Source organism: Gouania willdenowi, unplaced genomic scaffold (assembly GCF_900634775.1).
Source record: "Gouania willdenowi unplaced genomic scaffold, fGouWil2.1 scaffold_119_arrow_ctg1, whole genome shotgun sequence".
Taxonomy (NCBI): domain Eukaryota; kingdom Metazoa; phylum Chordata; class Actinopteri; order Blenniiformes; family Gobiesocidae; genus Gouania; species Gouania willdenowi.
The window spans coordinates 230464-253546 of record NW_021144867.1 but is presented as its reverse complement, the minus strand read 5'-3'; the positions used below and the strand labels follow the sequence as shown (position 1 = coordinate 253546).

The window sequence follows — 23083 nt, the reverse complement described above, 5'->3', positions numbered from 1 at the left end:
CAAACTATATCTAACATTCCTGTTTAGAGCTATCCTAAAATTTAGAAATGTTTCCCTTAATTTGCCTGGAAAGTTTTCAACTTTAAAAATGTTATGTTATTTTGAATGGATAATAATTCAATGTTTGACATGACAGAGTTATTTAACATTAATGAAATTTATTATTTTGATAGTAATTTGAGATGACTATTGTAATTTGCGCTATATAAATAATGTTGAATTGAATTAATTCCAGTGAATAATTCCCATGAAAAGTGAAAAGAATTACCAATCTGAATGTCCGTGTAAAGCAAATTCAGCCATTTTCTTCTAAACACATGAAATAGGTCATAAATGTATTTCCTTAAAACATGTAAAAAGCCAGTCAACCATTTAGAATTAAATTACAGGCTTCACAAACTGTTTCAAATTTCTGTGTTAAGGATTTAATGGGCGGGTCAGAAATCATAGCCACGTTATGTAACGGAGTCATCATTAAGGCTCAAACATACTCAGGTGGACAACCGCAAAGCGGAGTCCATGCAGCCTCATGCAGGGCCAACTAAAATTCCGCTTTTTGTTTGAGACTTGAGCATTAACCCGACCCTGCTGCTGAAGCACACCAAACTTTTGCGGCCTCCAGCAGGCGCAATTCGGCCTCTAGCCAAAAACAAACCACATATTCGGACTTGGGGGAAAAACGTGTACGCTGGTGCCACATTTTCCATGAAATTAGCACTTTTTTGCACCGTGATTGTGTGTTTTGCCTCTTGCGGGTGCAGTTCTGACTCTAGAGATTCACATATTTGGACTCGGGCAGAGCAGACCTTTCTGCTGACACCTCGTTTGGCTCGATCTGAGTTTTTGGAAAACCACTATCGATGCTGGAGCCACTTTCATACTGCTCTCTCCCATAGACAGTACATTAAGGCGGCGCCCTTCCCGCGCGTGGGCGTGGTTTCAGCGCCTCCAGCGTTTCAGAGCAGAGAGAGGCGCTTGTTTTTCCATGATTTTGAGACCTATTTTTTTTAAAACAAATTTGGCTGAGTGGTCAATGACACATGTTTCTGTGGTGTGACAAATTCATAACACACATTTATTTCTGCTTTACACGGACTTTAAGTTGCTGTGGAAATTTCACAAACATTTTTTTCCCATTTGCAACCCAAGCTTCAACACAAATTTCTGTGTTTTTTAATCATTCTGTGTTTTGGGTTTTATTTTCTGTATTTTTCTTGATGTTTGTTGAGTGGTTGAAGTCACTTTCTGTATTTTTTTAAAATCATTTTCTGTATTTTGTCACTCATTTTCTGTATTTTATTTGACATTTGGTGTGTTTTTGAAGTAATTTTGTGAATTTTTGAGTAATTTTATATTTTTTTAAATTCTCAATTTTCACAATCTATCTATCTTAAATTCCTGTGGAAATTTACCCAAAATTTCCTGCCCCTTTGCAACCAAAAGTTCAACTCATCTTCAGAGTGAAAGAAAGAGCTTAGATTTAACAAAGAGAGATTAAATAAACAGAGAGGAGAGAGCTTTCCCAGGTTAGGACAACGTTTCCCAGCATGCATCTGTCTTCCCACCTGTTGTTCTTCCTTTTTTTTACTTGTCGTTCTTACTATATATATATTTCTATATATATTTATTTTTACCTGTTGTTCTTGCGGTTGTCGCACTGCTCTCTGTCGTTGTCGGCCATGTTTAGTGAAGCCAGAGAAATGCTGGAGACGGAGAATCCTCGAGGACGCACACCTGCATGACAGAGCCGTTAGAGAGAGGTGTTTGTGTGTGCACATGGTGAGCGTTAGCATTAGCGTGGTGAGCTAACCTGGTGCTCTGGTAGGAGGAGGAGGAGGGGTGGGCTCCACTACGTCCCTGTGGATGGACTTGGGTCGGGGTTTGTTCTTCTTCTTCAGGCTGTTGCAGCGTGGCTTCACCACACGCTCCATGTCCTCCATCAGCTTCAGCTGTTTCTTCCTCACATACTCCTGCCTGATGTACTCCCTCCTCGCTCGCTCCTCCTCCTTCTTCTGCTGCTCCTCCTCAGCTTTCAGCCTGGAGGACAGATGTGTGTGTATGAGAGCAGGGACACACAAAACAACTAACTACACGTAAAACCATTTATTTTAAAGGTAGCAATGCATGTTTTGTTATTGCAATTATAAAAATGAATTTATTTTATTACATAAATGTGACCATCACTAGCCCTCCCCAAAGAAGGGTAAGAAACTTCATTATAGGGAGGATATAAAAAGAGAGGGCAGTGTTACACCTAGGTGAGGGGGAAGGGAACAGGGAAGGGAGACTCAAGGTAGGAAATGGAAAGGGTGGGGAAGAGTTGATTATTTTAAAGTGAGAGTGAGATGTGATGTTGTAGTTGTGTGGGAAGCTTAGGTATAATGGTGGTGGCTGTGCACAGAGGGAAGGAGTGAGTGGTAATTGGGATCAACGTGGCTAAAGTTAAGCCCACTACGAGTTTTATCCCACAGCCCAAGACGTGCCAGTGCATCTTAGACCAATGTATGTGCAAGAACCGCTAATGCAAACCCAAGCGCTGCCCTGGGCCCGAAGATGCAGCCAGGCCAGCAAAAAGAGCAGAGACAAGGAGCCCCAGGCCACCACCCCCTCGACTGAGCAGCCCCCCAGATGCCCCCAAGATCCCAAGCCGAGAGGCAACCACTGCCCCCCACATACACACCATAGGAAGCCCCAGGGAGCCGAGGACCCAGTGCACCCCTCCACCAACCCCAACCCCCAACCCCAAGGGCCCCCTCCAACATCCACCCCCCACCCCCATCCACACCCCAGCACCAAACCCCCAGAGGGGAGGGCCCAGAGAGCCCAGCAGAGGAGCCAAGGCCCACGCCCATCAGACGCCGGGCCCAGAGCCAGAAGAACCTGGAATAGAAGCAGCACTGGCAGCAGCCCGCCCAGAGACGACGACCACATCCCGAGGCATCTAGGGCACCAAGGGGACGCCATTAAGTCACCCCACCAGCCCCCAGGTGTACCGGCCGAGCCCACCCGTACATAAATAAAAAACAGACTTCTGAGGGCCCCCCCCGTTGGGCCCTGGGTACTCAGTACCCTTAACCCCACAAGGCAGACGCCCCTGTGTGAGTGTGTGTGACGTGTTGGTGACGCACCGTGCAGCCTCCTTCTTCTGCTCCTGCTCCACCTCCTGCTGCTGCTTCCTCTCCTGAGCTTCCTTCTCCCTCCTCAGACGTTTCTCCAGCAGAGCAGCTTTCCTCGCCGCCATGTCCTCCTCTGCCTTAACATCGTCCTGTTTCATCAGTGTTTAACACATGTTTAGATCGGACAAAATCACACTTCACAGCAGGCGGCCTCAAAGCAAAAAGCACAAAACGACTCCATAAAGACAGAAGAATATACAAAACGACAACAGAAACACGTAAGAAAAATACACAAAATAAAAGCAAAAATGTAACATAAACACACAACACAACAAAAAGACAGAAAACGAGACAAAAACACACAAAATGAAAGTAAAAACATAACAAAAACCCACAAAACACATATATAAATATTTAAAACATAGAATATATAAAGTCACCTTGTAGAAGAAGCCACAGCACATCTTGTTCTCCATCAGGTCAGCGTCTCCTTCCTCTGGAGGTTTCAGGTCACAAAGCTCCACCTCCACCTCCAGCTGCTCCTTGTTCTCCTCCCAGTCTGCTCTGACAGGATGTTTTCCATCCTCCGTCTCCTTCTCTGCTTCTTCATTAGGACCCCAAGGCTGAGCGGAGGTGGTGGTGGTGGCATTCTCAGAGTGTTTCTGCTGGTCGTTGCTATCCTGGCACTCTGATTGGTGGCTCATGTAGGCAAAGGCGCTGCTCTGGCTCTGATTGGTGGAGAAGCGTCTGAGCCTGGGGAGGCTGTCCACTGAGGTGGGCGTGTCCAACATGCGGCTGAACGGGGCCACCTTCACGTCGTTGGGGCGTGGCGTGCGAGGCGTCCTGGCATGGAAGGAGGCGGGGCGTCGCTTGATCCCGGCTGGACTGCGGGAGGCTGAGACATGGGCGGAGCTAGAGGACGAAGTAAGAACGGGGGACAGGGAGCCCACGGAGCCTCGGCCACACCCCCGACCACTAACGCTGCTGCTACGGAGCTCACGGAGCTGCCTGTGACACACGCACACACAAAATTACTCACAATGACTCACAGTGACTCACACCTGTGAGACATGAGGACACACCTGTGTGGAGATGGGACGACCCAGGTGTGTGTGTTCTGCTGCTCCCTCATAGTCATGATCCTCTCCTGTTGCTGAGCCAAACGCTGCATCTCCGTCTGCAGGAAGCCCAGAGACGTATTCAGACGCTCGATGGAGCGCGTGTACTCAGCTAGGTCCGCCTCTGCACACGGATAACCTGTAGAACCACACACACTCATGAACTCTGGCTCATTTACAGCATGTCTGTTGATAAATGTGCATTGTCCCTTTTAAATAATCAATAAATTTAAATTTAAATAAATACACATTTTCATGTGTGTTCAATCAGTGTTTGGGTTGTTCATTGGTTTTTACGTTTCAAAACAAATAAAAAAACAACAACAAACTATACAAATTGGCATCGCTACGACAATGCAAGTGGGAATGCAAAAAATAGTCCTTTGGCTGTTTGTACACATTACCAAAAGGTTACATATCTGTAGGCAGTACTCACAGGGATTAAACAACATTATGTTCAGTCACTGAGGATTTAACAAATAGTTATTTAGAGTCAGTGCACGGCAAGATTCAAACCTGGTTCCTCATGATAATTGCATGAAGCAAACTCTGACCACACTGAGCTAAAGCTGCACATAGAAGTCTCCTACTGGTGGAAGTAAAGTTTAGTTTAGTTTAGTTTATTTGTTTATTTGAGTAGTTAAAGTTCTGCTCAAAAGGAGTGGACCGAAGCAAGAGCTTATAAGCGCCTACCCCCGAGAGTAAAGGGTGAATGCTAAACATTCCCACTAAAATAATAATTCTAAGAAAGAGGAAGATTGTAGCAACATCTTAAGCTACAAATGGTGGCTGTAGCGGCAGAAATAAAGCTTTAACAGCAGTTTTCCTCAAAGTTCATGAGCAACAGCTGTCACACTCTAGCAGACCCACTCAAGCACTCTAAGGATTGCAAAAGCAGCCTAATTTGCATAAAACCTTAAACTGCATTAAAAGTAAGAGAGTTAGCATTTTACATATTACCATTGTCACTAAGCAGCAGAACATTTTGATCTTTGAATGGTGTGAATCGGTTAAGACTTGCATGCAGCTTGACAAACAGGGTCACTTTAAAAATGAATACACATTTATTTTGTCAGAGTGCAACATCTTTAAAGTACATAGAATTGTAGATTAAAGAGTGGACAACATTTCGTTGCTAAAATTGAGTCCGAGTTATGTTGTTGTTTGTGTATATTTTAATGTGTGTTCCTCGTTGCGCACCACTAGTATCTTCACAGGGAGATTTGGGGGCGGCTCCGTCAGGTTTACACCTCTCCGCCCTCTCCATGGAGCCCTTGTTCTCCTGCGAGGTGGGGGCGACGCTGGTCACTCCTTTCCTCCTCACCACGTTCAGAAAGGCCGTGCGTCCCATTTTCTGTCGGTGTCGAGTGAAGGCGGCCTCCACCTGCGCACAGAGCAGAGCGTTGAATGCTACGTTTGCGTTGGATGCTACATCACGGTCGGATATTGGTCGGATGCTGACCTTCTTCTTCTGGGCTTCGATGGCTCTGCGTTTCTCCTCCAGTTTCATCCTGAGCTGGATCATCTCAGAGGCAATGACGTGGGAGGGGTCTCTGGGTTTGGGGGTGGAGGGAGGAGCTGATGTGATTGGCTGAGGAGGAGCAGCGCTCTGGAAACACACAAACATTGATGTAAGGACAACAGTGGTTTGAAATCTGATCAATATTTGGCATTTTATTTATGAACGAATAAGGATAAATTATTGATTAAACTAGTGCAGTGTCCGTAGGAAGTATGTCTTCCTATAGAAAAGTGGGAGGTTAAGTAGATTTTTCATGGATGGTTTAAGTGGGAGCTTTAATTCCTCTTTCATTCAGAATAAAAGTTAAATCCTCTTTAACCTTGTAAATACTCAATTCCCAAATATCCTGAGTTGCCATGACTACCTGTCAACATTGAGCTGTTCTGCAAAACTGCATTTAAGACAGTTTTATGAAATAATTGATGAACGATATCATTGCAGTCCAAACACATCTGACATTGCACACCTTTGAACCAAGCAGCAGCCATGTTGAAAGTCTCAGGTTGATCTGAGCCTGATTTGCAGATATATTTGAGGAACACACACACAGACAAACAGAGATTCATTGCTTTACAGATAGATAGATAGATAGATAGATAGATAGATAGATATTATTTATGTGCATCCAACCTGAGTGGGGGGTGTTCTGTTCACGCTGGCGTCTGAGTTCTCCGTGGTTCCTCCACTGCTTCTTCCTACCAACTTCCTGAACTTCTGCTCAGCAAAGTTGGTCATCCTCACCAAGCCGCCCCCCGACTCCCCCGTACGTGAACCAGGACTGTTGAGTGTCGGCACTGAAGCCCCCCCTCCAGGTTTGGTGTGAGTGAGCGTTCTGACTCCGCCCCCCCCAGGCAGCGGACAGGAGCGCGTGGCGGCACTCTCACAGTCCGGGTCAATGTCGGGGTAGTCTCTGAGGGAGGAGGAGGAGTCCTCGTCCAGGCTCTGGATGTCCTCAGTGCGGACATGGATTCCCGTGTCCAGCTCGTCTGTGGACAGAGAGTTCAGCTCCGGGTCGTTGGGCGCCTCCTTCGCTCCGCGAGGAAGAGGAGGCTCGGCGGCGTGAGGAAGAGGAGGCTCGGCTCCGTGAGGAAGAGGAGGGTCCGTGGAGGCGCCGTGGAGGAAAAAGCTTTCGTGGCCGACCCCCAGGCTGGCGTGGGACCGCTCAGAGCTGTGGATGATCTTCAACGCTTCCTCGATGCTTGGGGGCGTGGACGGGCTGACGGGGGTGCTGTGGTTATGGCTGGGGCTGATGCTGCTGTCAGGAAGTACTCCGTTTACATACCTGAGAAACAGTTTTATAACAGAAGCTGTTATTAATGCATCTTTATAGACTTTATTTTTAACGGTCCCCAAAAGTAAATGCACAAAACAACAACAGGAACACAAAATGAGTGACAAATATAAGAAGTTACAACATAAATAGCACAGTTACAACAAAATGACTACAAAACCATGACAAAAATAATAAAAACAACAACCAAGGTTTTACATAAATTGACAAAACCACAACCAAAACGCACAAAACAATAACAAGAAAAAAAAAACACAAACAACAGCAAAAATACACAACATGACTCCAAAATAACACCAAAAAATGTGATAATACACAAAAAGAAAAACAAAATGGCCAAAAGACACACATAAACAACAAAATACAAATAATTACTCTAACAACACACAAAATATGAGAAGTTAAAAGAAAAATACACCAAACGATTTCAAAACTACGACAAAAATATAAAAAACAACAATCAAAAATAAATGAAAACCACACAAAAACCCATAAAAATACAAAAAACAATAGCAAAAAAATGCAAAATGACTCCAAAAATTATACCAGGAAATTACAGAATACACAAAAGGAAAAAAGCAAACAAAAATACACAAAACGACTAGAAAAATACACAAAAAGAGTCAAAAATATTAAAGCAACAAAAAAATTACAAAAATGACACCAAAACAAAATTAAGAATACACAAAAAATAACATTAACAAAGTGCATACACAAAAGGAAAACAAATACAAACAAAATGACAACAAATACACACAAATTACTCCAAAAAAAGGACAGAAAAACATACAGTTTCTTTGTCGTTTCCTGCGTTACTGTTAATGCTCTAATTGCTCATTATTCTAATGCTGACATGAATGTTGATCATGTGACCCTCAGTTCAGATGTTTGTGGCCTTGCCCCCTGTGATAAGAGTGTTTGTACCTGCTGTGGTTCTTGACAGAGAAGGTGTTGTTGCGCCCCAGTGGCTTGTGGGAGTTGTAGTCCTCCTGTTGTCCGTTGACGTGTGTGAGGGGCGTCAGAGGAGACACGTGGAAGAGCTTCACGTCTCCTCCTCGTCTAAAACGTTCTCTGAGGCTCAGGCCGTCGTCACTGCTCACTGAACGAGTCATAGAGCGGAGGGGCGGAGCCTCACAGGGGAGGGAGGAGGGGCCTCCATCTAGAGGGATCTCAAAGGAGACGCCACGAGCGGAGGAGCTAAAGGACATGAGGATGTTATTAATAAATACAGAATGAGTTAATGAATCAAAGCGTAGTAGTTGTGTTGTAGAGACCTTTTCTCTTTAGGCCACGCCCCCACACAGATGTCAGCATGAGACACAGAGGACGATCTCTTCATTATACCTGTAGTGTTCATCACACATTTAATCACACATTTATTCACACATCATCAGTGGAAACAGCTGTTGCATTAATTAAAGTATCCACCAGAGGGCGGAAAAATTAATAAATGAAAAATTAAAGGTCATATTTAATGATTATTTGTATTTTCTTACTTTACCATGTCGGAAATGAACTGAATATTACAATATTACTCATTATTATAAAACTACAATTATTTCACTGTTATATCATAATTTATATTGAAACTATTATTAATAATATTACTCATATTATTATCTATAACATGACTATTATTATTATTGTAACTATTAGCTTTATTATTAATGTTATTATAATAGTATTGCTATTAATAGAATTATTATTTAAATAATAATAATAATATTAATTATAATCACTATGACTATTATTAGTATTAATAGTATTATTATGTCAAACTATCAAAACTATATAATTATTATATTACTCATATATAATATATCCTATAATATTACATTATTATTATTATTATAACTATTATTACTGTTATAATTATCATTATTATTACTACTATATTATTAACTTTTTTATTGCTGCTATATTATTGCTATTTTTATTATTATTTTTATTCTTTTCAATGTGATGATTATTATCTGGTGTTTTCCTTTTCCCCTTTTTCTCCCTAATTTCACCTTTCTTTTAAATATCATTACTATTATTGTTGCTGTTTATCCATCTTTATTTAAAAAAAAGAAAAAAACTTAAAAATAAACAATATTTGAAAAAATAAATGAATTACAAAATTCACTGTTTATAGCAGGGAAATAAAAAATTCTCACATAAATAAAAAAACACAAACATTGAAATAAAAAAATCTGGTAAATTTCTGTAAAGTCAGAAAAACATAATGTATAAATCTCTAATAATAATAATGATAATTCCATATAATACAACGTTATGAGTTTCCTTTTTTTCTTTGGATCATATTTGTGAAACACACGTCACGGACACACACACACACACATACACACGTTAATGTTGTGTAATGTGTGTGTACCTTCTGTCTGAGCGCTCTCTGTGTCTGCACGGCTCTGTTTGAACGGACTCACCACCACAGGCTCAGAGGAAGCTAAACACACACACACACACACACACACACACACACACACACACACACACACACACACACACACACACACACACACACACACACACACACACACACACACACACACACACACACACAGGGGATGAAATTGATATTGACGATAACAACCGCAGTTTAGCTTTGGAGTATATTTGGTTTCGGGCCACAAGGAAAAAAACGTTTAAAAAAAGAAGTAGAATTAAGTCCCGCACAAGCCCCCGGTTTTTCATAAAATGGATTAGAAGGCCACAAAAACCAACAGATAAGCTGGAAAAACAGTGAATGGCCACATGTGACCCCGAAATAAAAGGACAAAATGAGAAGAAAAATAATACACAAAACAAGAACATACAAAATTACATAAACACAGAAAGATGTAAAAAATACACAAGTTTTAAAGTTAAATCTTGTTTGTGAGATATTTGATATTTAAACTATGGACGAGAGCTTCATGTTTTGATCCTCACCACACAGAGGAACCCACAGACTTTTACTACCAGAAAAAAAGGAGCAACACATAAGTCACATTACTGATGAACTGGTGAAATGAAACATTATGAAGGCATAAATAAATCAAAGAAAAATTTAAAAAAAAGATGTAAAACATGCACATGATGTGTGATTAAAGGAACCAGAGGTGGTGTAATGAATCTACTGGTGCTCCTTGTTTCTTGTGATCAACTTCCGTGTGTGTTGACGGCTGCCGTTAGTGGCTAGCGGTATTATAACGTGCAAAAAATATTATTTACTACCTTCAAAAAAGCTGTAATTGTTTTTGCAAAAGTGTCAAATGGTAGAAGTTCTAACATCTATTGTTCCTCACACCAGCCTCACAGTCGATAGTCAGTCACCAGTTTATTTGGATACTATCTGGACCGTAACACTGTACGGTAAAGTTGGCAGATATTCACAGATTCAAACTTCCAGCATCAATAACTCTTTAATGAAACATCAACATCGACACACAAATTACACCTCTTTACCATCGGTGTGACAACATGATACAAGATCATTTTAGCAAACGCAGCACAGTAAAAGTCCCTCTGTGTGGTGAGATCAAAACATGAAGCTCTCGTCCTAGTTTCCCATGAATATCCAAATATCACAAACAGAATAATTTATTTCAAAACAGAAAAATGCCGTTTGTCTGGTTTGTTATTATTCTGTATTTCTGTTTTGGTTTTAAGTCAGTAAAACAAAATAACCACTGTTTATTTGTTATTTGGATTTGGAACAGTACACAGATTACAGGCCATAACATGTGCACAACATGGTAATAATCGCACGCTAACGTTAGCGCATCATGCTACGATGCTAACCTACCGTTTGGATTGAAGACTCTGGGCTGCACGAATGACGGTTTCACAACTTCAAACCACCAGAAGAGCTCAGCCATCAGCACCAGGTAGTTAGTCTGTATACACACACACACACAGGCACACGCACACACGTCATTAAACGCACCATCAGTGTCATCTGTTGCTTAGTAACAACAACAGCTCAGTAACCTTTTCATGGATGGTTTACACTGGAGCTTTAATTCAGAATAAAAGTTAAATTCTCTTTAAACTGACCTTGTAAACACTCAATTCCTAATGCAAATTTAATTCTGAATTACACACGCACGCACACACACACACGCACGCACACGCATACACACACAATTTATTATTATTATCATTACTCATTTTAGTTACAAACGTTACTCACTGAGCACAACTGCTGATTAATATTTACGGGGTGTTTTTTTTTTCAGGATATTAAACCCACTTTATTAATTTTTAAAAGCCCTTTGTGCAGTCACTCCTGTAGATTCTACACACCTTTAAACTTCCTGAGTTACCATGACTACCTGTCAACATTGAGCTGTTCTGCAAAGCTGCATTCAAGACAACGTTATGAAATTATTTATTAACGGTATCATTGCAGTCCAAACAAATCTGATGTTGCACACCCTTGAACCAAGCAGCAGCCATGTTGAAAGTCTCAGGTCAATCTGAGCCTGATTTGCAGAGATATTTGAGGAACACACACATACACAGACAGACAGAGGTTCCTTGCTTTATAGATATCGATAGATTGTGCGTGTTTACACCGCAGACGCACAACTTTCATCACTAAAATGTGATTGGTCTGATCTGATGTCACAGAAGAATAATGATTGATCGACAGAATAAAGACAGGAAAATAAAAAAATGTGTGGGTTTTTGTCATATTCATTCATATGTATATTTTTACTCATTTTGTGTGTTTTGGGGTCATTTTTGGTTGTCATTTTGTGTTTTTCCTTGTTGTTTTGTTCTCCAGAGTCATTTTGTGTGTGTGTAACATTTGTGTATTTTAGGAGTAAGTTGGTGTTTTTGTAATCATTGTGTGTGTTTTTGCAGTGTTTTGTGTGTTTTTCAAGTGATTTTGTTGTTGTTTGAGTCATTTTGTGTGTTTTTCTCATTGTTTTGTTGTCTAGAGTATTTTTGTGTGTTTTTGGAGTCATGTTCTGTGTTCTTGAAGTCATTCTATGCATTTTTGAAGAAGTTTTCAGGTTTTTTTGCAGTGTTTTTGGAGTCTTTATGTGTATTTTTTAAGTATTTCTTTTTTTTGCAGTGTATGGGTTTTTGTGCGTTTTTGGAGTTATTTTCTGTGTTTTTGCAGCATTTTACAGTCATTGTGTGTATTTTTCTCATCATTTTATGTATTTTTGGAGTAATTTTGTGTTTTTACATTGTTTTGTGTATATTTTTCTCATCGTTTTGTGTGTTTTTGGAGTTATTTTATGTGTTTTTCTTATAATTTCGCATGTTTTTGCAGTTATCTATCATAGAAGAGGAGATGAATGCTGAAAGTGTTAAAGTGTGGGTTTGAATGGGAGGTCCCCGTCTGCTGGACTCGTGACTGGAATCCAGAGTTTCCGCCCACTCTCTGCATTAGATTCACTCACACAGTGTGAGCTGCTTGTGGACGTCCACAGTGATTGGACCAAATTTAAAACAAAAAAACCTCCTGCACAGAAACACTGTTTAACCGTTAAAAAAAAACTCTCCTCCAAAACCCTAAGGGGCTAACTTCAGCTCTTGATTCTTCATGCTTGGTTGAGATTGTCATTATTTTGTGTGATTTAGCAGTGTTTTGTGTGTTTTTGCAGTGTTTTGTACATTTTTTTAGGTTTTTTTTCTGTGTTTTTGCAGTGTTTTGTGCACTTCTGAAGTCATTTAACATGTTTTTGCAGTGTTTTGTGTATTTCTGGAGTCATTTTGTGCATTTTAGAAGTTATTTTGTGTGTTTTTGCAGTTTAGCTCTTGATTCTTCATGCTTCTATAAGATCAGTGATACCTTTATGGAGGCGTGTGCATACAGCATGTCCTCCAGGCTGAAATGACAGCAGTGGTTGAGGTTCTTCCTGCAGAACTCCTGCACCAGCTGCAGGTTGTACAGACAGTCGGCCAGAGACATGGTTTCCTTCAGACACACGTCTGTGGGTCAATGTAGGGTGTGTGTGTGGGGTGGGGGGGACGCACACAGACCATAGACAGGAAGAGAAGGAAGAGATAAGACTTTGTTTAGCTTTGAAACAACAACATTCCCTCCACTTTGCCGCCGGTTTTCCAATGGTTTAAAACTCTGACACAAACATTCAAACATTCCTCAGTTCCTGCATGACTCATCAGGGCATTTCTGACTCCGCCTCCTTGTGCACGTGCTTGTGTGTCTTACATCAGCCGAGGCTAAAAGTTGCAGCTTTTTCTCATTATTTAAAAAATAAAACCAAATGTGAGCCTTAAACTTTAATCAAACGCAACCTTTGTTTTCACATGAAACGGATCAGTAGCTCCTCCCACCACCAGGGAGCAGTGCAGAGACCTTTGTCTGGATCTTCATCTCTATGTACAGTAAAGTCTAAACAAAGACACCTTGTCAAACATGTCAAAAACACACCAAACTGACAACATAAAAAGACACAGAAGGACAACAAAAACATAAAAGGACAAGACAATTACAGAAAAGTACAGGAAAACACACAAAAAACCACAACATAAATCCACAAAAGAAGAAAAAAAACTAAAAACTAAAATACATCAAGTTAAAGAAATATCCACAAAAGGAAAAAAATAATCTACAAAAAGGTACAGGATGACAAAAAAAACAAAAGGATAAAAATACCCAAAAGGACAAGAAAAATCCAGAAAAAATACACAAAAAAAACAAAAACAGAAAAAAAAACAGAAAGGACAACAAAATTATAGAAAAGTACAGAAAAATACATACAATGCCAAAACTACACAAAAGAAAAACAAAATTGCATTGCAACACAAAACGCCAACAAAAAGATACACAAAAATAGACCAAACGTACCCCTAATGTTTCATTCTCATGTTTTTGTGATAAAAGTTGCTGATGTCTGATATAAACGTATTCCATATCAATCCAAAACAAATGTGTGTGACCAACCTGAACAGTTGTTTGGTTTCTGAATCACAACTACATGTGTCCCTGTTCCCTGAATCAGTGTTTTTACTTTACAAGGATGATCAAATATTAAAGGTTTTACTTCCATTTTCATGTAAAAGTCATTTTTGGAGTAAGTTTTCTGTTTTTGTCATCATTTTGTGTATTTTTGTTGTCATTTGGTTTATTCTTGTTGGCCTTGTGTGTTTTTGGGGTAACTTTTGGTTGTCATGTTCTCATTGTTTCGTTGTCTAGAGCTTTTTTTGATTTTTGGGAGTCATTTGGCACATTTTTGGAGGAATTTATCTGTGTTTTTGCAGTGTTTTGTGTGTTTTTGGAGTTTACCCTTGTATAAGAGAGGCTATGACAGTGACACGTGTGTGTGTTACAATAGACAGAAAGGTCAGCGATCGATCTAAAGTGGGCGTGGCTTTAACAGAGCCCACCTTCCAGCCTGACGGCCTGTGGGCAGTAGAAGTGCAGAAGGGCGGTCAGAGCACAGCCGTCCGTGTTGTCTTTCAGCAGATTGTCCACCAGGGGCAGTGATGGGGCGTTTCTCTGGCCCAGATCCCTCCGATACCGAGCCTGTAACCATGGAAAAATAACAATAACATTGCGCACACTGCGTTGCCAGAGGGCGGGGCTACGTACAGATAACCACAGTCTGGGATTACCCCCACTGATTGAAATTGATACTGGCAATAGCAACCGTAGTTTAGCTCTACATTACTCAAATTTGCAGTGTCTTTGGTTTCAGGCCATAAAAAATAAAGTTTTAAAAAAGAAGTATAATTAAGTTCCGGACAAGCCCCCGATTTTTCATAAAATGAATTAGAAAGCAACTAAAAACATACAGTTAGGCTGGAAAAACAGTGAATGGCCACATGTGACCCCAAAATAAAAGGACAAAATGAGAAGAAAAATAATACACAAAACAAGAACACACAAAATGACATAAAAAGACGCAGAAAGACGTCAAAAATCTGTTGAAAAACACATAAAAGAAAAACAAAAATACACAAAAAATTTGCTGAAAAAATAAACAAGAGGACAAAAAAATATGGACAATTACAGAAAAATACACAAAACTACAGAAAAATCCAGAAAAGAACAAAAGATACACGAGGAAAACACAATTGCAGAAAAATATAAAAAAAATAAATAGAATGTAGAAAAATACAGAAAAGAGCAACAAAACACAGAAGGACAACAAAAATAAACAAAAGGACAAAAAATACACAAGAGAAAAACACAATTCCAGAAAAATACACTAAATTACAGAAAATACACAAAAAGAAAAAAAAAAAAACAGTGAAATATTGGAATTCAGGGGTTTTTTTTTTCCCATATGCATTGTTTTATTTTGAAAACCTGTCCATTGTGCTTTTGCGCTCACATCTCCTTCTCTTTACTGATTAAATTACAGTAGAATGCCATGCCCACAGGAAGTAGATTAAACACGCGCCATGTCCCAAGAAATTGTAGTTTTTCCGTAGCGTTCCACACGTTTACACGACTTTAGTAAAATAATGTTTGTGTTTTATTCAGAGAAGAAGAAGGAACTGGTTTGAGGGAATGAGGGATGACGAACACACGCAATGAGCAACAAAGCATCTGAAGGGTTCACATGAAGTGAGGGATTGTGGGAAGTGCAGTTCTGATCTTTAGATGATGAACTTGGTTTATGCGTCACAACTTTTCAATAATGTTTCCCTGTTCCCTGAATTTTACAAGAATGATGAAATATTAAAGGTTTAGTTTCATTTCTGTGAAAAAAACCTCAAAGTATTATGAAATAACAAAAATAATGTGTTTTTAAAGACTTTAAGAAAAGCAAAGACAGTGAGACACAAACTCTGCAGTCACAAGATCACAGATTCACACTTTTCACACTCCAACAATCAATGCGTCATGTGTTCATCTGTCTGTGTGTGTGTGTGTGTGTGTGTGTGTGTGTGTGTGTGTGTGTGTGTGTGTGTGTGTGTGTGTGTGTGTGTGTGTGTGTGTGTGAGCAGCTGACCGAGGACGAGACGTTCCAACTTTGAACCCATTTTATTTCGTTTCATCACAAATAAAATGGGTTCAAAGTGAGAGTATTTTATTTTTGTGAAATAATTTGAGAAAGTTTGCAAAAAATGTCATAAAAGTTGTTCTTTCAACAATGTGAGCTTAAAAATGGCCACCATCATGTGATATAAGCCTGGGAAAACTTTGAGCTTTGCAAATATAGATTTCTACGAATAAAAACCAAATACCTTGATTATGGGTGGGGCTCCTGGAACAGTTAAGACACGCCCACAGGTAATAGTTTAAATGGGAGGGGCGGGGCCAACAGTGACATAAGAAGCCACCAAAACATCCCAATCTCAGCCAATAGGAACATTAGGTTGTAATAGCAGGATTTCAACCCATAGAGGGCAGTCACACTTACATTTTTACAGCAAAATAGGGCAAATTGTTTGAAATGGTTTGACTAAAATGTGAAGAGTTGGACTAAAAACAATCAACAACATGACTTCATACCAAATACATTTGATTTGAGCAGAATATAAACATGTTTATTTAGTGTGTAACTTTGACACGTGGAAAGTTTGAACATAAACTCCCACAGGAGACACAAGTTGTTCTCTAACGCTGGTAATCTGATTACATGTGACATCCTGCAGCTCTTTGAAGAACAAAGATCTCTTTAACAACATGCTGAAAATAAACTAAAGCACTTCACGGACTCTACCACCAATAAATAAACAGATATGGTTCATTACCAAAGGTTTGACTGCAGAGTTCACACTTCACTGTCGTCATCAAAGCAGAAACGAGTCTTATTTTAATCAGCTCAGCTCTACATCTGAGCTGAAAAGCTCTTTAAACGACTTTTATCAAGATCAGAAATCTAAAGTATGTTTAATGACTGGAGCACAAAGAAGGAAACTTTTTTGCCTGTTTTTGACGTTATTTTGTGGTTTTGGAAAAATTTCTTGTACTTTTGCAGTTTTTTGTGTATTTTTCTGCCATTTAGTTAAACATTATTAATAACTGTTTTTATTTTTTTCTAGTCAATAAATTTAGAAAAAAAAGTCAAATAAAATAAAATATATTTATTAACTGTATTTAGAAAAAAAAAATCATTACATGTATTTTCTGTCTTTTTTGTGTTTTTGTTCTTTGTGTTGCCATTTCTTGTGTTTTTGAAGTAATTTAGTAAAATGTATTTTTTTTTTTATTAAATCATTTGTATTTATGTTTTTTGTGGTCTTTCATTGTAGTTCTGTGCGTTTCTTGAGCCGTTTTGTATAATTTTGTGAATTTTTTTTATTTCTGTTATTTTGACTATTTGTTTTGTCATTATATGTATTTAGTATTTGCCATTTTGTGCATTTTTGGCATTATTCTATGTATTTTTTTCTGTCATTTTTCATGTTTTTGGAGTCATTTTGAGTATTTTTCTGTCATTTTGTGTATTTTTGTAGTAATTTTGTGTATTTTTGTCATCATTTTGTGTATTTTTTCTGTCATTTTGTGTGTTTTTAGAGTCATTTTGTACTTTTACTTTGGGGTCAGCACACTTCCCATGTCTGCTGTAGTATAGGCCTGGGAGATAAAAAGATAACAATATGTATCGCGATCGATGTGTGATCAATATCAATACGATGTGATAGAATGTCAGATAAATTCTCCGTTAGAAAAAACCCAGAACCGTTTGATTAAGCAGTTATTTAAATGTTCTTGCCATAGTTGTGTTGATCTCTTTTTAAATGTTAAATGTTAAATTTAAAATAAAAGTTTTATAATTTGGCTATTTTTCTTCTGGTCCTTAAAAAAACGAATCAATAATTATCAATATCGACTGACATGAAACACTTATATCGTGATACATTTCCCAGGCATATTGCCCAGCCCTACTGTAGTATAATAAATAGTGATCTGGTCGTATTCCTTTTAACTGCACTTACTGTGTGAGTGTAAAACCATAAAATAAGTGTAGTGACGTTCACACACTGTTGTTCAGTGAATCAAAGAGGACGACGTCTGACGTCTGTGTTTGTTCCTCTTGACTGAGTCACTGTGTGCTTACGTAACAAGCTCCGCCCCCTGCAGCTCACACACATCCCTCAGTGTCTTTTCCTTTTCTTTCCTTTCTCTCCTCCTCACCACGTTTCTATAAGCCACGCCCACATCTGTGTGTCTGTGTGTGCAGCTGGTAAGAGACTGGGCTCATCTGTTCCTTTGATTCAATGCAGCGCATGTGCAACGTGCACACGCAGACGTGCACGGCAGCTGTGCAGAGAGACTCTCCTTTATTTATATGATCTGATAAAAGTGTCTGAGTTTACACTTCACACGTTTAAACAAACATGAACAAGTGAAGAGCTTAACGACAAATGTGAAGAAACGTAACAATAAAACTGTTTTTATACTAACAGCATTACATATATTCTACTCAGTTTGGAGTCATTTTGTGAATTTTTGTTGTCATTTTGTGTATTTTTGTCATCATTTTGTGTATTTTTCTGCAATTTTGTGTGTTTTTGAAGTTATTTTGTGTATTTTTGTCATCATTTTGTGTGTTTTTGAAGTTATTTTGTGTATTTCTGTCATTATTCTATATATTTTTCGGTAATTTTGTGTTTTTGGAGTCCTTTTGTTTATTTTTGTCGTCATTCTATGTATTTTTCTGGCATTTAATGTGCTTTTAGTGTCATTCTATGTATTTTTATGTCATTTTGTGTGTTTTCGAAGTCAATGTATGTACATTTCTGTCATCTTGTGTGTCTTCGGAGCCTTTTTGTGTATTTTTGATGTCATTCTATGTATTAATCTGTCATTTTCTGTGTTTTTGGGATCATTTTGTGCATTTACTTTGGGGTTCCCATGTCTGCTATAGTGTAATAAATAATTATCTAGTGTTTATATACAAACAGCTTTACACATACATGTATTTTCTACTCATTTTGGAAAATCAATCAGGTCAAAAGTCACACTTCTGATTGAACATTTTGCCCATTTTCTTTCTTTCTTTTTTCACTTGCTGTCAAAGGTCAACACTACAAGAAGTGCAATCATTATGAGACAGCAATGCATGTTTTGTTATTGCAATGAAATAAATGTATTTATTTTATTGCTTAATTGTGACCATCACCAGACCTCCCTATGGAAGGGTAAGAAACATTTTATTATATATATTTCTTTCTGACATGGCTCCCCCTGTGCACGGTTTCAGGGTCAGATGTCTGGATCCTGGACGAGCCCCCATAAATGTCAGAAACATAAAGCAGCTTCTTTGTGTGACGCGTTCTCACCTTGTGTGCAGCAGTGTTTGTCTCCTGGACCGCAGCGTCTCTCAGCTTCTGCTCCTCCACCAGGATGTTCCTCAGGTGTTCATTCACCTTCACAGCAACACACACAGAAAGAGGGCGGAGTCACATTACACACATTCTTTTTTGTTTAATATTGGTATTTTTCCATCAAAGACCATCATGATTTCCTCCTCTCATACGTCCACTTCTATGGTGGTTTTTACCTTTGTTGACATGTTGTTTCTTTCATCTTTTTTTTTTAGATCCCGTTTGATCATGTGACGTGTCTGATTCTAGATTCTTGGTGGTGGGACAGAATCATTGTGTGTGTGTGTGTGTGTGTGTGTGTCAGTATGTGTGTTTTTACAGGAATTAAAAAAAAAAAAAAAGAAACTTTTCATGGGAATTTTTTATTGGAATTACCCGGAAACTGGAAGTAACTTTTAAACAACTGTTAATAACATTTAAGATGATGTTAAAATATATTTCCCTGACTTTTTTTAACATCCCTGTTAAAAAGAAAAGTATTTTTTTTTTGTATTTATTTTTTAATAAATAAAATTAAGTTATTAATTAGAATTAAAAAAATAGAAAAGATGAAACATTTCTAATAAAAAAATCCCAGAATTTTGCAACCATTGTCAAAATGTTATGGTTTTTTTAAATTGTATTATTTGTGGATGGATGATCCCAATTTCTGGTTAATTCCAAAAAAAAATTCCCATGAAAAGTTTACATTTTTGAATATTCTCGAGCTTAAATTCCAGTGGAAACAAATGAGACACAGACTGTATATGCCTTTCTGAACCGTTAGCGTTAGCATTAGCTCCAGCGTTGTTGGTTTGAATCCCGTCCTATCCTAACTGGTCCACATCAGCGCTGACCTTGTTGATCCAGGTGGTGACGGCGTCCTCCGTGTCGTACGGCATCTGGTGGGCGTGTCCGTCTCCGTGGGAGAATCTGCTGATGCAGCACGTCACTCGCTCCACGCTCACCATCTCCACCGTGTACGCCATCATCAGGGTGTCCATGAGGGCCAGGTGGGAGCTCTGCACAAACAATCATCTACTGTTCACACAATATTCACTTCATATGAGTGAGTTTGATTCCCAACATTCAGGCTCACACTCTGTTAGCATTAGCATTAGCCATGCAGTAATGAATACATGAGTTAAAAATCTGAATAATATCAGAGAAGTCTGGACAATTTCCCTAAACCACACCACACAACTCTGTGTCTTTAAAAAAAAACATTTGCAAGTGGACGACTTTAATTTCAACTTGAAGTGGAGACGAAAATGTGAATAAATGTAACAATAAGTATTTTTATACTAACACATTTCCACATATTTTCATTCATTCATTCATTCATTCATGTCAAAAGTCACACTTCAGATTGAACATTTTGCTTTTTTTTTTATTTCTGACGTGGCTCCCCCGTGCACGATTTCAGGGGCAGATCTCGAGATTCCGGACGAGCCCCCATTTATTGGAATTAACCGAAAATTGGAAGCAACTTTTAAACAACTGATGCTACGGAGGCTTATTGCATTCAAAGAAGAAGAAAGAAGGTCTTATTTTAATTGACGAGATAAAAATAAGTAAATTAAAAAATGTGGCCCTGTTTTTCTGAGAAATATTTTTCGGTTTTTCCTTTTGTAAAATGATCTCATTGACTCAGAAAAAAACTAAAAATATATCCTATAAAAACAAAAAACAGGGCATCATTTATTTATTTTTTTTAAGTTGTTTTAATCTCATCAACTCAGGAAAACATTTCCAATAAAAATAGAAAAATTGGGCAATTTTTTATTTATTTACTTATTTTTATCTTGTCAATTCAGATATTTTCAAAACTTTATTTAACATCCCAGTTAAATGAACCGGGAAAGTTTTTAGTTTAAAAAAAAAAAAAATATATATATATACATATACGGTATTTTCAAAATAAATACATAAATAAAAAAAATAAAAGAGGGAAAGTTAATAACTGAAAATTCACAGAATTTTGCAACCCTTGTTAAAATGTTTTCAATTGTAATATTTGTGAATGAACGCTCAAATAAATGTGCTAAAGCTATTTCCATTTTCCGGTTAATTCCAATAAAGAATTATGATGAAAAGTTCACATTGTTAAATATTCTCAAGGTTCAGTTCTCTGTGTGAATTTAGCGTAAATGTTTGTAGTGTTGAACACCAAACAATCATCCACTATTCACACATTATTCACCCTCACAGAGTGAGTTTGATCCCCATCAGTCAGTTAGCATTAGCATTAGCCTGTTTTATGAAGTCATTTCTACATGAATAAAATTGTGAATAATATCAGAAAAGTCTGCACACCGTCACTAATAACAACACAAAGTCTGTCTCTACGTGTGTGTGTGAGTCACATTAACTCATTTACACGTGCACGAAACAACAAATTGTTCCACCAATCATCTGGAATAACATCAGGATTCATGCTCTCACGCTGTGTTCTCATAACGTGAACAACTATGGGTTTAAGGTGTCGACTCAGAATCCCTGAAACATCAATCCCGATAAACCCATGATATTCATGTTTTATTAAAGGTTAAAAAAAACACCTCAGGGAGGAAAGTTTAAAGTCCAACATCTGCCTCTGGACTAAAGACACGATGGTCACGCACAGAGAGGATTTACACAAACATTCACAGAATGAAAAAATCATGTTTCATTTCAATCAAACAACATGATGAGAGTCAAACAAGAGCAGTTTTGTGTTCATGAAGTCATTTTGTGTGTTTTTAGAGTTGTTTTGGGTTTATTTTGTTCCAATTTTATGTTTTTTTTTTTTTAGTCGTTTTGTGTCTTTCTGGAGTCCTTTTGTGTTTATTTTGTTCTTATTTTGTGTTTTGGAGTCATTCTGCGTGTTTTTGGAGTTGTTTTGTGTTTTTTTTGTCCTGTTTTGTGTTTTTAGAGTAGTTTTTTTGCTTTTGTGGAGTCGTTTTGTGTGTTTTTGTTGTCGTGTAGTGAGTTTTTGTTGATGCTTTGTGTTTTTTGAGTTGTTTTGTGCGTTTTTATTGTTGTTTTAAGTGATTTTTGTGTATTTGTTTTCATTTTGTTGATTTTTGTGTCTGTGGAGTATTTCTCTGTGTTCTTATCCTCTTGTGTGTTTTATTTACTATAAATCAATCCATTTCCCATTCCAATTCATTTTGCTTATTGTTTCAGGGTGGGAGGGGTCTGATTGTGTTCATCTCCAGCTGTCATGGGACACTAGGCGGGCGTACACCCTGGATAGAGCGTCAGTCCATCACAGTTTTAATAATATAATAATCTAAAAATAATTAAATTAAATATTCAATTTAATGAATACATTAATAATAAATTCATAAAAATAGTATTCTTTATATAACATACATTTGTTGGATTAATTTTGTGTATTTCTGTTGAAATTCTGTTCATTTTGAAACAGTTTTGTGTGTTTTTGGGATCATTTTCATCACAGACAGACAGACAGACAGACAGACAGAGACAGACAGAAGCCAAGCAGCAGCTTAACCAAAGGATGAAGATGGAGAAAAACTGATATCCTTAAAAACTCTCTGAGGATTTAATTTGCATAAAATTGTAAATCTTTAAAGACCTGAAGGAGTTTCTGTGCACACGTCTGTCTTGCTTTTCTCTTAAATAACCATCCACACCTCAGCCAGTAAAAGTAAGTAAATGTAAATCTTTATCTTCCAATGACTTTGGCTTCATGCTTTTACTTTGAGTTACTTTGTTGCATGTGTTAGTAGTTGTAGTAGTTATAAATTGTCATGAAAAAGAAGGACGTAGTTGATCAAAATCTGTGAAAACAGAGACT

General features: G+C 38.2%; 1 protein-coding gene across 3 annotated transcripts in view; it reads right to left on the bottom strand.

Annotated features, from left to right (window-relative positions):
• Nucleotides 1–23083, bottom strand: part of camsap2b (calmodulin regulated spectrin-associated protein family, member 2b) — a 47870-nt gene that overhangs the window by 6417 nt on the left and 18370 nt on the right. For 2 of the 3 annotated variants that reach the window (XM_028440818.1, XM_028440817.1), the window contains exons 3-19: nt 20136–20300; nt 19255–19341; nt 14401–14539; nt 12842–12981; nt 10838–10928; nt 9425–9496; nt 8322–8391; nt 7972–8244; nt 6387–7038; nt 6223–6270; nt 5697–5843; nt 5435–5618; nt 4199–4373; nt 3557–4124; nt 3129–3265; nt 1811–2037; nt 1635–1734 (exon numbers count right to left, since the gene is read on the bottom strand). In XM_028440818.1, coding sequence (XP_028296619.1) covers nt 1635–1734; nt 1811–2037; nt 3129–3265; nt 3557–4124; nt 4199–4373; nt 5435–5618; nt 5697–5843; nt 6223–6270; nt 6387–7038; nt 7972–8244; nt 8322–8391; nt 9425–9496; nt 10838–10928; nt 12842–12981; nt 14401–14539; nt 19255–19341; nt 20136–20300 — 3275 coding nt within the window. The remainder of the gene's footprint in view (nt 1–1634; nt 1735–1810; nt 2038–3128; nt 3266–3556; nt 4125–4198; nt 4374–5434; nt 5619–5696; nt 5844–6222; nt 6271–6386; nt 7039–7971; nt 8245–8321; nt 8392–9424; nt 9497–10837; nt 10929–12841; nt 12982–14400; nt 14540–19254; nt 19342–20135; nt 20301–23083) is intronic. The other variant, XM_028440819.1, reaches the window with a different exon arrangement.